Source organism: Periplaneta americana, chromosome 6 (genome assembly GCF_040183065.1).
Source record: "Periplaneta americana isolate PAMFEO1 chromosome 6, P.americana_PAMFEO1_priV1, whole genome shotgun sequence".
Lineage (NCBI taxonomy): Eukaryota > Metazoa > Arthropoda > Insecta > Blattodea > Blattidae > Periplaneta > Periplaneta americana.
Genome location: NC_091122.1, coordinates 75,870,511 through 75,885,239, shown reverse-complemented (window position 1 = coordinate 75,885,239; position 14,729 = coordinate 75,870,511). Strand labels below are relative to the sequence as shown.

The window sequence follows — 14,729 nt, the reverse complement described above, 5'->3', positions numbered from 1 at the left end:
GAAGTTGCGCCCCTGATCGCTATGCAATTCCCGGGGCACCCCGAATCGGCAGATGAAGTTATCAAGCAGCGCATCGGCCACCGTCGAAGCCTCTTGGTTGGGAATTGCGTACACCTCTGGCCATTTTGTGAAGTAATCCATGGCGACTAGCAGGTAGCGGTTCCCGCGATCCGTGACCGGGAACGGTCCAGCAACGTCGATGGCGTTCCTCTCAAAGGGAGCTCCCACGTTGTACTGTTGCATGGCTCCCCTGCTGCGTGTCCTTGGTCCGCGACTGGCTGCACAGGTGTCGCATCTTCGGCACCATTGTTCCGTGTCGGCTCTCTGATGCAACCAATAGAACCTCTGTCTTAACTTTTCCAGCGTCTTGTTGGCTCCCAGGTGGCCTCCAGTCACTCCAGCATGAGTCTCCTCCAGCACTTCCTTCACCTTGCTCCTGGGCAGGACAAGTTGTTCTATGCGGGTCCTTCCATCGGCTGACTCCCAAATCCTCTTCAGGATACCGTCCTTGACAGTGAAGGATTCCCACTGGGCCCAGTAGCTCTTGTAAGTGGTGCTACGGTTGGCGATATCGGCCCATACTGGTCTCTGGCCGGACTCCACATCACGCAGTAGCTGTCCAATGTTTGGGTCCTCCAGCTGCTCCCTCCTTATGGCGGCGTTATCCCATCCTGGGCTCGGCTGGGCGGCAATTGCTCGGACTGCGTGGGCCCTATCCCGCTCTTCTACTTTCAGGCAGTGTTTGCAGTGTCCGGGCACGGACGTCGTGATAAGGCATCAGCGTTTATTCCCTTGGCGGTGTTCGGAGGTGAAGTTGTACTCCTGCAGTCGTTGAACCCAACGGGCGGTCTGCCCCTCCAGATTCTTGAAGCCCAATAGCCAGGTGAGTGCAGAATGGTCTGTCCTCAGATGGAATTCCTGGCCATACAAATATTTGTGGAAGTGCTTCAGGGCTTCCACAATGGCAAAAAGTTCTCTACGCGTCACACAGTAGTTTCTCTCAGCCATGGATAGTGTTCGGCTGAAGTAGGCAATCACCCTCTCTTGCCCGTCCTGTTCCTGAGAGAGTACTCCGCTGATGCCTACGTTGCTAGCGTCCGTGTCGAGCGTGAACTTCCTTCCAGAGATGGGATATCCCAGTACAGGAGCAGTGCAGAGTGCCTCTTTCAGTGACTGGAAGGATGACTCCGCCTCGTCCGTCCACTGGAATTGTCTTTTCTCCTCGGTCAGCTGGGTTAGAGGCTTAGCGATGTTGGCGTACCCAGCTACGAATCTTCTGTAATAAGTGCAGAGGCCGAGAAAGCGGCGCAGCTCCTGCTTGTCCCTCGGTCTCTGCCATCCTCTGACGGCTTGTAGCTTCTCCGGGTCCGTGGCCACTCTGTTGGTCCCTACTACGTGCCCCAGGTAGCTGACCTTCTTCTGGAATAGATGACATTTCTTTGGGTTCAACTTCAGTCTGGCTTGTCGCAGTCTCTCGAACACTTTCCTCAGGTTCAACAGCTGTTCGCCGAAAGTCTTGCCCACCACGATGACGTCATCAAGGTACAGCAAACAGGTGTCGTATGTCAGGCCTCTCATTACGGACTCCATTAGTCTCTGGAATGTAGCCGGGGCGTTGCAGAGACCGAACGGCATAACGGTGAACTGCCATAGTCCCTGTCCTGTAGAGAATGCTGTTTTCTCCTTGTCTTCAGGATGTAGCGCCACCTGCCAGTATCCTGACTTGAGATCCAACTTCGAGAACCACTCTGCTCCGGCCAGGGTGTCCAAGGTGTCGTCAATTCGTGGGAGGGGAAAGCAGTCTTTCCTGGTGACGTCATTCAGTGTTCTGTAGTCCACGCAGAAACGCAGGTCCCCATTCTTCTTCTTCACCAGCACTACAGGTGATGACCAAGGGCTGTCGGATTCCTCGATGACCCCTCTTGCTTTCATGCCCTCCAGTTGGCTGTCAATCTCCCTCTGTTTAGCTAGAGGGACTCGTCGAGGAGGTTGTCTGATTGGGCGAGCATTTCTGGTGTCAATGCGGTGCTGAACTTTCTCTGTTCTCCCGTAGTCGTTTTCAGACAGACTGAACACGTCTTGAAATTCTGTCAGTAGATCGTGGACTTGTCTTCTTTCTCCTTTGCTTAAATTCTCCGCCAATTCTCGAGCCAGCTCTTTCAGTGATGGGTCTAGATCTGGACGTGGTCGGTGACACTCCTCGTTATCTGCCAGCGACGTCACAGACACAACCGGCTCGACGTTACCTAGTACAGTTCCACTAGGCACCTCCTTGTCCCAATTGGTGACATTCAGGACCCTCACCGGTACCACCTTCTGATTCGGGAGTAGGGATCTGGCCACATAAACCCCATCTATCGGAGTTGTTTGCGAATCGAGGAGCAGGTTTCTCTTAGGTTGTCCATCCAGTCTTGCCGTCACCACCATCTCGCAGCCTGCCGGGATTGTCACTTGATTGTCCAAGGTGAGTCTGCTGGCCATGGGTTGGGCTTCGACGTCCCTCAGGAACACTTCATCCTGACCAAAACGGAGGATATGGCGCCGGACGTCCACCGTTGCATCGAAGATCCGCATGGCGTCGAGTCCCAGGATGACGTCTTCACTGATGTTGGCGACGAACACCCACATCTCCAGTCTCCTCTTTCCCAATGTCAGATCCAGGAAAACCTCTTTCTGGATGGGCAGGCTCTCGCCCGAGGCAGTACGTAGCTCATACCGGCGCAGCGGCGTCCTCCCAGGTAGTCCACGCACGACTTCCGGTCTGGCGATAGTGAGCGTCGCCACCGGTGTCTACCAGTACTCTGCATGGGCGGCCTCTTATCCATCCGTCAGCAATCAGCCCATCGTCGCATCTTCTGTTAACCGTCTTCAAGATCAGCCGAGGGGATAGTGATGACGGCGCCGACGTGCCCCTCATCGCATCGGCCCCTTTTAGTTTTCCTGTTTGTGACCAGATCGGTCACAGTCCCTCCTCAGGTGTCCAGGCTCGCCGCAGGACCAGCAGGTGGGCACTCCTCGTCTTCGTCGCTCGGGTGATTTCGGTTGACGTTCCTCGACGTCGGCCGCCGCGACGCTCCTAATCCGGTGCGATGCCGAGACGTTCGCCGTCAACTTGGCTGCCTCCATCCTGAGGGCCACCGCCAGAGCTGCATTGATGGTGCGATGCTCTGCCAAGAGTAGCTGTTGCTTTATTTCCGGTTCTCGAACTCCGCTGCCGAAGGTGTAGGCCGCCTCTCCAGCGATGAAGTCATTAGGTAGGCCCCTGAGCGCCTTATGGGCCAGTTGTTCCACTGCCATCGCAAATTCTTGTAGGGACTCGCCTGACTGTTGGACCCTCGTTTTTAGTTGGGTCCTGAATGCTGCCGCAAGTTGATGGTCACCATAACGTCCCTCCAGGGCCGCCATTATCTCAGCGGCTGTCCCATCTTTTGGAACGCTGTGAAGAATCTCCGACGCCTGTTCCTGAAGCGCGGCCAGCAGCTGAGTGGTTTTCTCTGCTGGCGTCCACCCATTGTGCTCTGCGATGGCCTCGAACTGGCGATGGAATATCGCCCAAGACGTCGTACCATCGAACTTCGGCGTCTTGACGTTGCAATGTCTGGCTGAGGGCGATGGTTCCACATGGCCACTACATGAGGTCCTCAATTCTGTCGTCGATCTTTCCACGGCCCGTTGAACTTCCTCGGCAATTATCTGTTTCTGTTCTCTAGCCTGGCGATCCACCAACGCGAGGATGTGTTTGTTTGCTACAGCGTGTTGGTCCATTAACGCGAGTATGTGCTTGTTTTCCTCAGCGTGTTTGTCCATCACCTCACTCGTCTGCTCTTGACGACGCTCGAGATCGCGGATTTTGCCGTCGAAATGGTCTACATCCTCTCTCAACTCGGCTACTGTCTCGTTTATAGTTGTAAAATTCTGGTTTAGTTTATCCAAATCGGCCTTAAGTTCGTCTTTTACGATGGCGACAATTCCATCTACGTGGGCCGAAACGCTTTCAATTTGCGTAGTGACGTCATTTTTCACTCCGCTTATGTCGCCTTTCACTCCGCTTATGTCGCCTTTCACTTCACTTATGTCACTTTTCATCTCTGTTTTCACATCACTTATGTCACTTTTCATCTCCGTTTTCACATCACTTATGTCGCTTTTCATCTCCGTTTTCACATCACTTATGTCGTTCTTAACCTCACTGATGTGCTTGTTCATGTCGTTCATGTTATCTTTTACTTCACTAATGTGCATGTTCCTTTCTGCTTTCATTTCTGCGATGGCTTGCAGGATCTGCTGTAGGTTCTCCATTGTCGATAATATCCCGATTCTGACACCAATGTGAATTTTATTAGTAACAACAATGTAATTTATTCGTCACAACAATAATTGCTTTCTACAATTCACCTTAACCGCTCTCGTCAACAATTGGATTTTCACTCAACACAGTATTCGTTATAGCACTCCACCGACGACAATGACAATTTACTTGGACTAGTACGAACAACAATGAACTGTTAATCTTAACTAATATTTACAAAGCACTATTTACAAATCAGAACTATCAGTTCTCAGTTCACAGTTCTTCTATCTCAGTCACTCGAGTTCACAGTATCTCGAACCACAGACCTTCAGAGACAGTTCACTGTACTCGAACTCAGGTCCCTCCAACTGCGGTCCACTGCACTCGAACTCAGGCCTTCGGATGCTGACGCAGATGCGGACGCACACTCGAGTCGAACTCCGGCACACAAGTCTGGCTTGCTTGCTCTGGCTTACTCACTGACTGAATAACTGAAAACTGCTGTCGTTCCTTCGCGACCGTAATTTATAACCACAGCGACGTAGCCTCGAAAGTTCGAATTCGCGAGTCTTCCACTTCGACGGATTTCTCGGCCTCTCTAGGCAAGCAGAAGATGCGCGCGCAAACTCCCTCTCCACTCTCTCGCCACGCGCCGTCCCAAAGTGCTCCGCACGATCTTCTCTCTTGCGGGACGCTGGTCGTGAGTTCGAATCTCACGTCGCTGTCACAATATATATATATATATATATATATATATATATATAATGAATAACAAAGGGGATAGATAGTCCGCAACCTTGTCGAACTTCTCAGTTAATTGGTTTTCAGACTGAGTGATTTTTATTTACTTTATCAGATATTAAGTTATTTACTCTGTTAGTAATTTGTTTCAGTACTCCATCATTATGTAGAATTGTAAGTAATTTTTCTCTGTTAACTCTATCAAATGCCTTAATGTAATCTATAAATGCGATATGTATATCCATGTTAAATTCTCTTTGTTTTTCGAATAGAATTTCATTATGTAGAATTGTAAGTAATTTTTCTCTGTTAACTCTATCAAATGTCTTAATGTAATCTATAAATGCAATATGTATATATTCATGTTAAATTCTCTCTGTTTTTCGAATAGAATTTTAAGACTGAAGAATCGAAATCGCAGAACTGAAACAAAGCTTTAATTTAATTAATGTATATGTTATCGTTAAAACCCGAAATCCATCAAAGCAATTTCAACTAGTAAAACTAGTTTTCAAATTGCAGATAGATAGGAGCGAGTTTTCGTAAGATCTAGACTCAATGACAGGTTAGGTTTGGTTTGTTTAGGTTTTTGGTTTATTTAGGATTTTACCAAACTAAAACCTAAACAAACCAAACCTAACCTCTCACTGATTCTATATCTTACGAAAACTTGCTTTCTATATACCTACATTTGCTTAAGCTAATTTTTACTAGTTGAAACTGGTTTTGACGGATTTCGGGTTTTAACAGTAACATATATATATGTGTGTTTGTTATATGTCTACAAATATACAGTACATTTGTTGTCATCTCTATTAGTTTTAATTTGTTATGATTATTTTAAATTATAACTGTAATATACTCCATGTAAAATAAGGTTTATAAATATGAAATAAATACTACTAACCAACACTTCCAATTAAATATAAAATATATATAATTTATTTTTTATTTATCAAAATATCTTTTGTATTTTAGTCTACGCCTATGGAGTAACGGTTAGCGTGTCTGGCTGCAAAACCAGGTGGCCCGGCAAGTTACCTGTTTGAGGTTTTTTCCGGGATTTTCCCTCAACCCAATATGAGCAAATGCTAGGTAACTTTCTGTGCTGGACCCCGGACTTATTTCACCGGCATTATCACCTTCATCTCATTCAGACGCTAAATAACCTGAGATGTTGTTAAAGTATCGTAAAATAACCTACTAAAATAAAATGTATTTTATGTTAACATTATAGGAAGGAGACATGCTTATGGAATTTTTCTTCATTACAAGATGCTACAACAGTAATATTGAAAATGTAATGTCTGATGTGAGGGAAAAGAGGAGAAGAGCTCCAGATATTATTATTATGAACTCTTGTCTGTGGGATATTACCAGGTATTTGAAAGTATTAATATATTGTTTTTTAATAGAATGTTCCAACACTTCATTTCTCTCTCTCGTGCTCTCTCTTTTTTTTATCTTAGTTTCAGGTCATTCACTTTTTCTTTTCTCATTATTTGGAATACAGACTAATTACTTTTTCATTATGAAGTATAGAAGTATTATGATGGAAGAATGGGTGCCCAAATCTTAATAGACATGTGAGTGTAGCATTACTGATTCATGCAGAGCCATTACACCAATAAATGCGAGAATAGAGTTTCTTTCCTGTGAATATTTGCATTCATTAACATGATTTCTTGAACCTAATGTATTGGCACACATTAGGGTGACATCAAATTGTCTTTCAAATTTTGCTTCTATATTGAGCTAATTATAATGAAACTTTCGATGTACATTCAGAGTAGCTTACTAATTAAGTTTTGAATATTTATGTTTAACAGTTTCAAGGAAACCTTTTATATATTAGAATTAGAATTAGAAAAGCCCATTACATCCTTAGCAGGCAAGGGCCTCCTACCATCGGTAGGGCAACTCTGCTTTTGCTCACGGGGTGAGCTAGTCCCTGTGGGCCTTCCTCAAAGTTGAGTCACTTCACTTCTCCTCACTTCACTTCACTTCACTTCACTTCACTTCACTTCACTTTATTTCACTTCACGGTTTTGTGTTCTGCTGTTACTTATTCTAAATCTAAGATTATTCTTTCCACTTTTCTTTGTTTCTCACAATACGCGTCCACTGCGTTCCTATCACGTTCACGAAGTCCTGTGCCCATCTCCTCCTTGGTGTTCCCCTTCCTCTTCTTCCCCTTCTTGGGTCCCAGACTGTAGTGGCATATGCCCATCTGTCGACGAGTAGCCTGGCTACATGTCCTCCCCATTTCCATTTTAGTCTTCTTGCTGTCTTGCAGGCCATTATGAGCATGGAATTGGAATGGAACTTTGTAAGGGGACACTGTGATCTATTGTGCTAACCCTCGAGCAAGGCAAATTCCCAAACTCACACTGGCTGGCTACACTAAGTTCACTAAGTACCCAGGTTTCGAGCAGGCACCCTCCCTCATCCTTAAGCCATCTCTCCCCATGCATTGCCAGTCAGCGTTTCGTGAATGCTATGGAATGATGACTGAATGGAGAAATTTTGACGGAATGATGTAGATGCCTAATATAGGAAATGGGAGAACTTGGATAAAAACCCAACTGCTACCTTGTCTGCCACAATGTCGGACCGGGACTCGAACTCGGACTGCCTATGTGACAGGCTGAAGGTCTGACCACTCAGCCACTGCAGGGGTATTATGAGCATAGAATGAATTCAATTTTGCATTTTGTTATTTTCAATTATATGCATACATTTTACATTTTGATAATAACTTCAGATTATTTACTTTTATGTAAAATTGATACTTGCAATTATTGACGTGCATGAAGCAAACATATTAAATAAATAAATTAATTAATTAATAATAATAATAATAATAATAATAATAATAATAATAATAATAATAATGTGACTTTTAATTCAACAATAATGTTACTTTTATTCACAACAATAATGCCCTTTTTATTTCTGGGTTTAAACACTCCTGTCAATAATGGGCATTCCACTTAACACAGCAACACAGTATTCGTTATTCACTCCACAGACGACAATGACAATTCACGTGGATTATTGAGAAGAACAACAATGTACTCCTAATCTCAACTAATGTTCACAAACACTATGTACAACAAAACTGTCAGTTCTCAGTTTGTTTGCCTTGGCTAGCTCTTCTAGCTCACTCACTCAAGTCCACGGTGCACTTCGAATTCAAGACTTTCAGATAAAGTTCACTGCACGCCGAACCCAAGACTCCCGGATGCATTGCTTCCGCCTGGATGCTGCTACAGTTACTCAAGTTCACTCACGTCGAACCAAAGACTCCCGGATGCGTTGCTTCCGCCTGGATACTGCTACAGTTACTCAAGTTCACACGCGTCGAACCAATGACTCTCGGATGCGTTGCTTCTGCCTGGATGCTGCCACAGTTACTCAAGTTCACTCACATCAAACCAAAGACTCCCGGACGCGTTGCTTCTGCCTGGATACTGCTACAGTTACTCAAGTTCACTCGCGTCGAACCAATGACTCCCGGACGCGTTGCTTCCGCCTGGACGCTGCCACAGCTACTCAAGTTCACTCGCGTCGAACCACGGTCTCGAAGACTGGGTTCCTTGCCCGTTCGCTGCTGCTTCACAAAACTGACGGGCTGTCCAAGCTAAACTGACTGTGCGGCTCACTTGCCCTTCTATTTATTACTAAATCACACTTTCCAGAATTTACTGTTTCCCGAAGTTTCTACAAACGTCAGAGGATTGCGCTTCTGGAGACTTCTCCGGCTTTCGCTGCTCAGTCGCAGGTGCTTTTCTTCTCCCTCTCTGCTGCGGCCCAGCATCTCGTCGTCTCCCCTCTGCGCCACGCCCAGCGCTCCATGGAGCTCGCCTCGTCTCCTGCGCCTCCTTCCTTCCCGCGCGCCCTCCCTTCTGCCTGACGCGCGCTCAGTCTTTCAACATGGTACCACAATAATAATAATAATAATAAATCAATCTTCTTAATGTATCCAGCTGTTTGCTGACAACATAAAGTCCAGTATAGTCCATTGTAGTCTATTCAGTTGTTGTTTTTCACGAGAAATGAGTAGTATTTTGATCAGTGTTCATTATAGATGCCTGTTGCTAGTAGCCAGAGTTGGGGTGTAGTCAATATATACTGCAGGGCTGTGTCTTCTGCAACTGGTACTGATGAATAATAATAAATAATAATAATAATAATAATAATAATAATAATAATAATGATAATGAATGAATAACATTTACTATGAAAGCTGGATGTCGAAGTTCAGGAAAGAAAGTTACAGGAAATCGAACTACAACTTGTGCAAGCATGTAAAAGTATGTGCCTTGTTTTTAATATGTAATTCAATTCAGCCAAATTCTTATGTACACAGAGTTTCTAAAAACAGTGCATATTTATAGAATTACACAGAAACACAGAGACCACATCAAGGTTGTTTAAAAAAAAAAAATATTTATACCTATAAAGTATTGCCTTAAGAACTGACAGAATAATAATATCATATGGCAGACTAGCACTCTTCAGAGACATTAGAATAAATAGCAGCATTTCTCCTGTCTGCATCAGTAGAGACATAGATAAGTGAGATGATAGACTAAACAAAGGTAATAGAACTTGTCTCTGTGTGTTAAAAGTTAACCATAGTATAATAACAGTGCTGATCTACAAGCAGAAATCATCAGGAATACTAATAGGTGAATTTTACGTAAATCGACTCACTGAGTTCAAATCTGCTATTAGTTTTCCTGTATCGTGTACAATTTTCGAGATGACCCATGGTTTATGTATAATTTTTGCAAGAAGTTAGTATAAAATTGGGATATAATATATTTTCTTTTTCAAGGCTTAAAACTCTCTTACTAAAATGTTGTTATGAATGCTTCTTAAGTTCACGTACTTGTCTCGGGTAAGCATGCATATTGCTGATGGTTTTAGGCCTAGATGAAAAAATACGAAGCACCAGGTTGTGTATCCCAATCTAGATTCAGCCAAAAGATTGGTTCCCCATTGTGAAACTTTACATGTTCCTAAACCACCAGAGACAGGATTGTTATTTTTAGACCCAGCAGCATCAGTCGAAAGTTATGACTCTTTTGGTAATGAGTATATATACCAAAAGACTTCAGTACCACAAACATTCAATCAAAAGAAATTGAACAAGCTCATTAGGTACCATCTTTTCCCATAACTATGATCCTGGAACACAACTATGGTCCACGATACAACCATTCAAAGAACATTGTAGAAGTAACATAGACCATTAGTAGATAGCTGCAGTGACTTGACTTCAAAGTACAGTACAGCAAAAATACAGATAAACGAGATACTATGTTATGGAGTACAAAATTTGAATGGACCATAGTTGTGTTCCAGGACCATACTTATTGGAAATGACGGTATCTGTTTCTAAACAGAAAGAGAATTGAATAATTTCAAGGGAAAAATTGTTCCGGGACCAAGTATCGATCCCAGGACCTTTTGCTTAGCGCAAAAACGCTCTACCAACTGAGTTACCCAGGAACTACACTCAAAACCGTCTCAGTTTTTCCCTTTCTATCCACACAACTCAAGTGGGCTAACAAGGTGCCAGAAACCCAACTTGGAGTGCACACAAACTCTGTGTGACTTCAGTTGCGGTTTTCTGTTAACATACCTACAGTGACATATATATTGTGCAAATCTGGCTTTCACGTGTGGCTCCCTGTGAAACAGACTTGAATAATTTCAAGGGAAAAATTGTTCCAGGGCCAGGTATCAATCCCGGAATCTTTCGCTTAGCGCACAAATGCTCTACTGACTGAGTTACCCTGTAACTACACCCGAAACCATCTCAATTTGGGCTGACAAGGCACCAGAAACCCAATTTTCAGTGCACACGAACTCTGTGTGACTTCAATTGTGGCTTTCTGTTAACGTACCTACAGTGACGTATATATTATGCAAATCTGGCATTCAATACCCAGCCCTGAAACAATTTTTCCCTAGAAATTATTGAAGTCTGCTTCACTGGGAGCCATATCTGAAAGCCAGATTTGCATAATAGAGGGTGAATCAAAAGTCTGGAACCACATAAATATCTTCCATATGCTTGATTTTCAATTACTATTAGTATTACCAGTATTTGTAAGACCAAATGCTCTACCAGTAACACATTCGATTCTAGCTCTCAGCAATCTAGTCCTCAGGGGGTCATGTAGGTACTCAAAATCATGTGAAATTTTCTGAGAAAAACAATGGTGCAATTTGTTTTAAGGTATCTCTAATCGTTTTCAAGTTATTTAAAGATAACTGTCAAAATGACACAAAATTAGTTACTGGATCTACAGATATTTTCTAACATGGTACAGTGCTAAGGAGGCTTTGAAAAAGGTGTTTTTATGCAATTCTGGTAATTAACTTTTCCTGCTTTACTATTTGGTTAACCTGTGACAGTTTCATGCATTGTTGTGATTATTTGAAGCTTTTCTATAACGAATTTCTTGATTATTGTGATGGAATTATCGAAAGAGGAAAGAATTGATATCATTCTTCATTCTGATAGATTAAGCCACAGAAATGTTGCAGCAGACTGAACGAACAGTTCCCTGGCCATTGGATTGATCGACATGGACCAGTAGAATGGCCGGCCAGGTCTACAGATTTATATAAAGAGCTTGATATATGAAGAGAAAATTGAGAATTGGATATAACATTTTGTAGCATTCCTGGGTGACTTTAGCACAGACTTTAATGATGTGGTTCTTTAAATGTTCCACATTCTCAATTTTCTCTTCATCCTTCCAAGCACTTTATGTAACCCCAAAAGAAAAAATCAAGGGGTGTTAAATCTGGAGTCCTGGCTGGCCATTCTACTGGTCCACGTCGACCATTCCAATGTCCAGGGAACTGTTCGTCCAGTCTCCTGCAACATTTCTGTGGCTTAACCTATCAGAATGAAGAATGATATCAATTCTCTCCTCTGTCGATAATGTCATCACGAAAATCAAGAAATTTGTTATAGGAAAGCTTCAAATAATCACAACAATGCATGAAACTGTCACAGGTTAACCAAATAGTAAAGCAGGAAAAGTTAATTACCAGAATTGCATAAAAACACCTTTTCCAAAGCCTACTTAGTACTGTACCATGTTACAAAATATCTGTAGATGCAGTAACTAATTTTGTGTCATTTTGACGGTTATCTTTAAATAACTTGAAAACGATTAGAGATACCTTAAAACGAATTGCACCATGGTTTTTTCTCAGAAAATGTCACATGATTTTGAGTACCTACATGACCCCCTTTCCATTTAAGATTTCAAAGTTGCATTTAAAATGGCGGCTTTTGAGATTGCTGAGGGCTAGAATCGAATGTGTGACTGGTAGAGCATTTGGTCTTACAAATCGGGGGTTTAGAGTCATAACAGCGTATCTACAAAATTGGCCATTTTGACATATCTACATCATTACTGACTTGGGGAACCAATCTATTTAATGACAAAACAACGGAACGTCTATCTTTAACCATTACGGAGATAGTGTGCTGCGTATCTACAAATGCACGTGATTATTTAATGTCAGAACAACGTATCACCTTATACGTTAATTTGGCTCCATATATTACGCTATGGTGTTGAATGTCAGAACAGCGTATGTGTAGATCCGTTGTTTTGTCTCTAAATGCGTTTCACTTATTTTCAGATACAAAATCATAGTACGGAGTATCTGCATCCTTATATTCACTCACTGCTGGCGTAATCCTTGAAATAAAGGATTTTAAAAATTATTGTTATCCCTAGTGCACTCCAATTATACATATTGTCGACCTGGTTATCGAGTTGGTATAGCGCTGGCCTTCTATGCCCAAGGTTGCGGGTTCGATCCCGGGCCAGGTCGATGGCATTTAACTGTGCTTAAATGCGACAGGCTCATGTCAGTAGATTTACTGGCATGTAAAAGAACTCCTGGGGGACAAAATTCCGGCACATCCGGCGACGCTGATATAACCTCTGCAGTTGCGAGCGTCGTTAAATAAAACATAACATTTATACATATTATCGGTACTTTCAGTCATGCAAAAATATTGTTCAATGAATTTGTGGTGAGCAATCGATGTGTTTTTTAGAGGAATAAAAATTCTTGATCTCCTGAAAAATTAAAAATGTGTTACTGAAGAGAATTCAGATTGTTAATTTCCGCAATGCCTTTTAAACATTAAGGATCAATACTGAAGCGTGTAATGGTAAGATTATATACCGGTAATGTTGTTTCATTACTCGTCGTTAATATTCAATTTTAGAATTTTGATAGAATCAACAGATGTCTAGTGCGTTATGATTGCTTATAAGCCATTTTACTTAAAAATTAGTCACTACGTACATACTTCAAATCAAAATTATCCCTTTATGCACATTCAGAAAATTACGGCCATAGGCCTATTCCATAATCTGAAAGTTCAGAATATATACCAAAGGCAAATCACTTGCTGGAAGGTCGTTAAACCGAAAGATTGCTCAAAATGTATAAGGAAATGCAATTTCAAATTTACTCAGGTTGAATGGCTACCAATTCATGAAGAATTTTGGAATTTAAATGACACAGATGATCAGCTTTTAACCAAAGATAGATGGTGAAAAATGGTAAGTTTGTCAGGCATAGTTTCTTGCAACGCTCGATTTGCCTGAATCGTTCATACATGAAATGCTCTATGTATAAAAGGAATGAACATTATATAATTTCAAGAGATCAAAGAGGACAGCACAAACCAGCTTGGCTAAGTCAGATGTTGTAATGGAAGGAATTACATTTCATATTAATGATTTTCCAAAAATAATATCACATTATGCCTGAAAATATTCAGAGAAAGAGTACTTGCCTCATTAGTTAAATCATAGGAAAATGTTCAAACTGTACGTTGAAAAATGTGAAAATGATGGCATAACTACTGAAAGGAATAATTTTTTATCGAAATATATTCACAACATAGAATTTAACTTGCCCCTCCATTTGCCTAAAATGATTTGTGCGATACATGCTACAGATTTTCTCATATGAATGCCACAGACAGCGAAATTCACCGTCAAGATCAGGATGCTCATAATGAACAGAAATGTTTAGCGAGGGCTAGAAAAGACAACATTGAGGCGGAAGCTGCAACTGGAAAATCCATTTAGCTAAATTTGATCTGGAGACTGTCTGCTACTGTCCCAAAACAGATGCTAAAGCATTATTTTATGGGCAAAGATTGGCTGTATACAACTTAACTGTATACTATACAACGTCTGTAGAGAAGTCGCATGCTATGTGGAGTGAAAGAAATGCCAAACGTGGATCTGCAGAAGTTGCTTGATGTCTTTTTAATTTCCTACAAAAAATGTAGATGGTAAGGATTGCAATTCCTTTTTCAACACATGCTGTGGACAAACCAGAAATGTAAATATGTCTGTTATGTTTCTGCATGCTGTTGGGCATCTTGACATCCCTTTAATCAATGATATGTCCTTTGAGTCAGGCCACAAATAGAGTACGACTCTGATCATGTCTCAGAAGAGAAAAGAACAAAATTATTTCACATCGGGATGATTCACTATTGTCAGAATGACAAACAAAAAATACCATATAATTGAAATTCAGCATGTACCGAATTGTTCAGAACTGAGGCGCCACATGAGAAAGGACAAAAAAAGTTTTCAGTGATGTAAATAATGTCAATTGGCTC

At 42.2% G+C, this 14,729-nt stretch overlaps 1 protein-coding gene across 3 annotated transcripts in view; it reads left to right on the top strand.

The window, feature by feature from the left end:
* The window catches only part of LOC138701422 (PC-esterase domain-containing protein 1A-like), a 166,834-nt gene that overhangs the window by 38,006 nt on the left and 114,099 nt on the right, over positions 1–14,729 (top strand). For all 3 annotated transcript variants that reach the window (XR_011332551.1, XM_069828290.1, XM_069828288.1), the window contains exon 5: positions 6,270–6,412. Coding sequence is in view for 2 of the 3 variants with exons in the window: in XM_069828290.1 (XP_069684391.1) it covers positions 6,270–6,412 (143 nt within the window). In the remaining variant the exon portion in view is untranslated. The remainder of the gene's footprint in view (positions 1–6,269; positions 6,413–14,729) is intronic.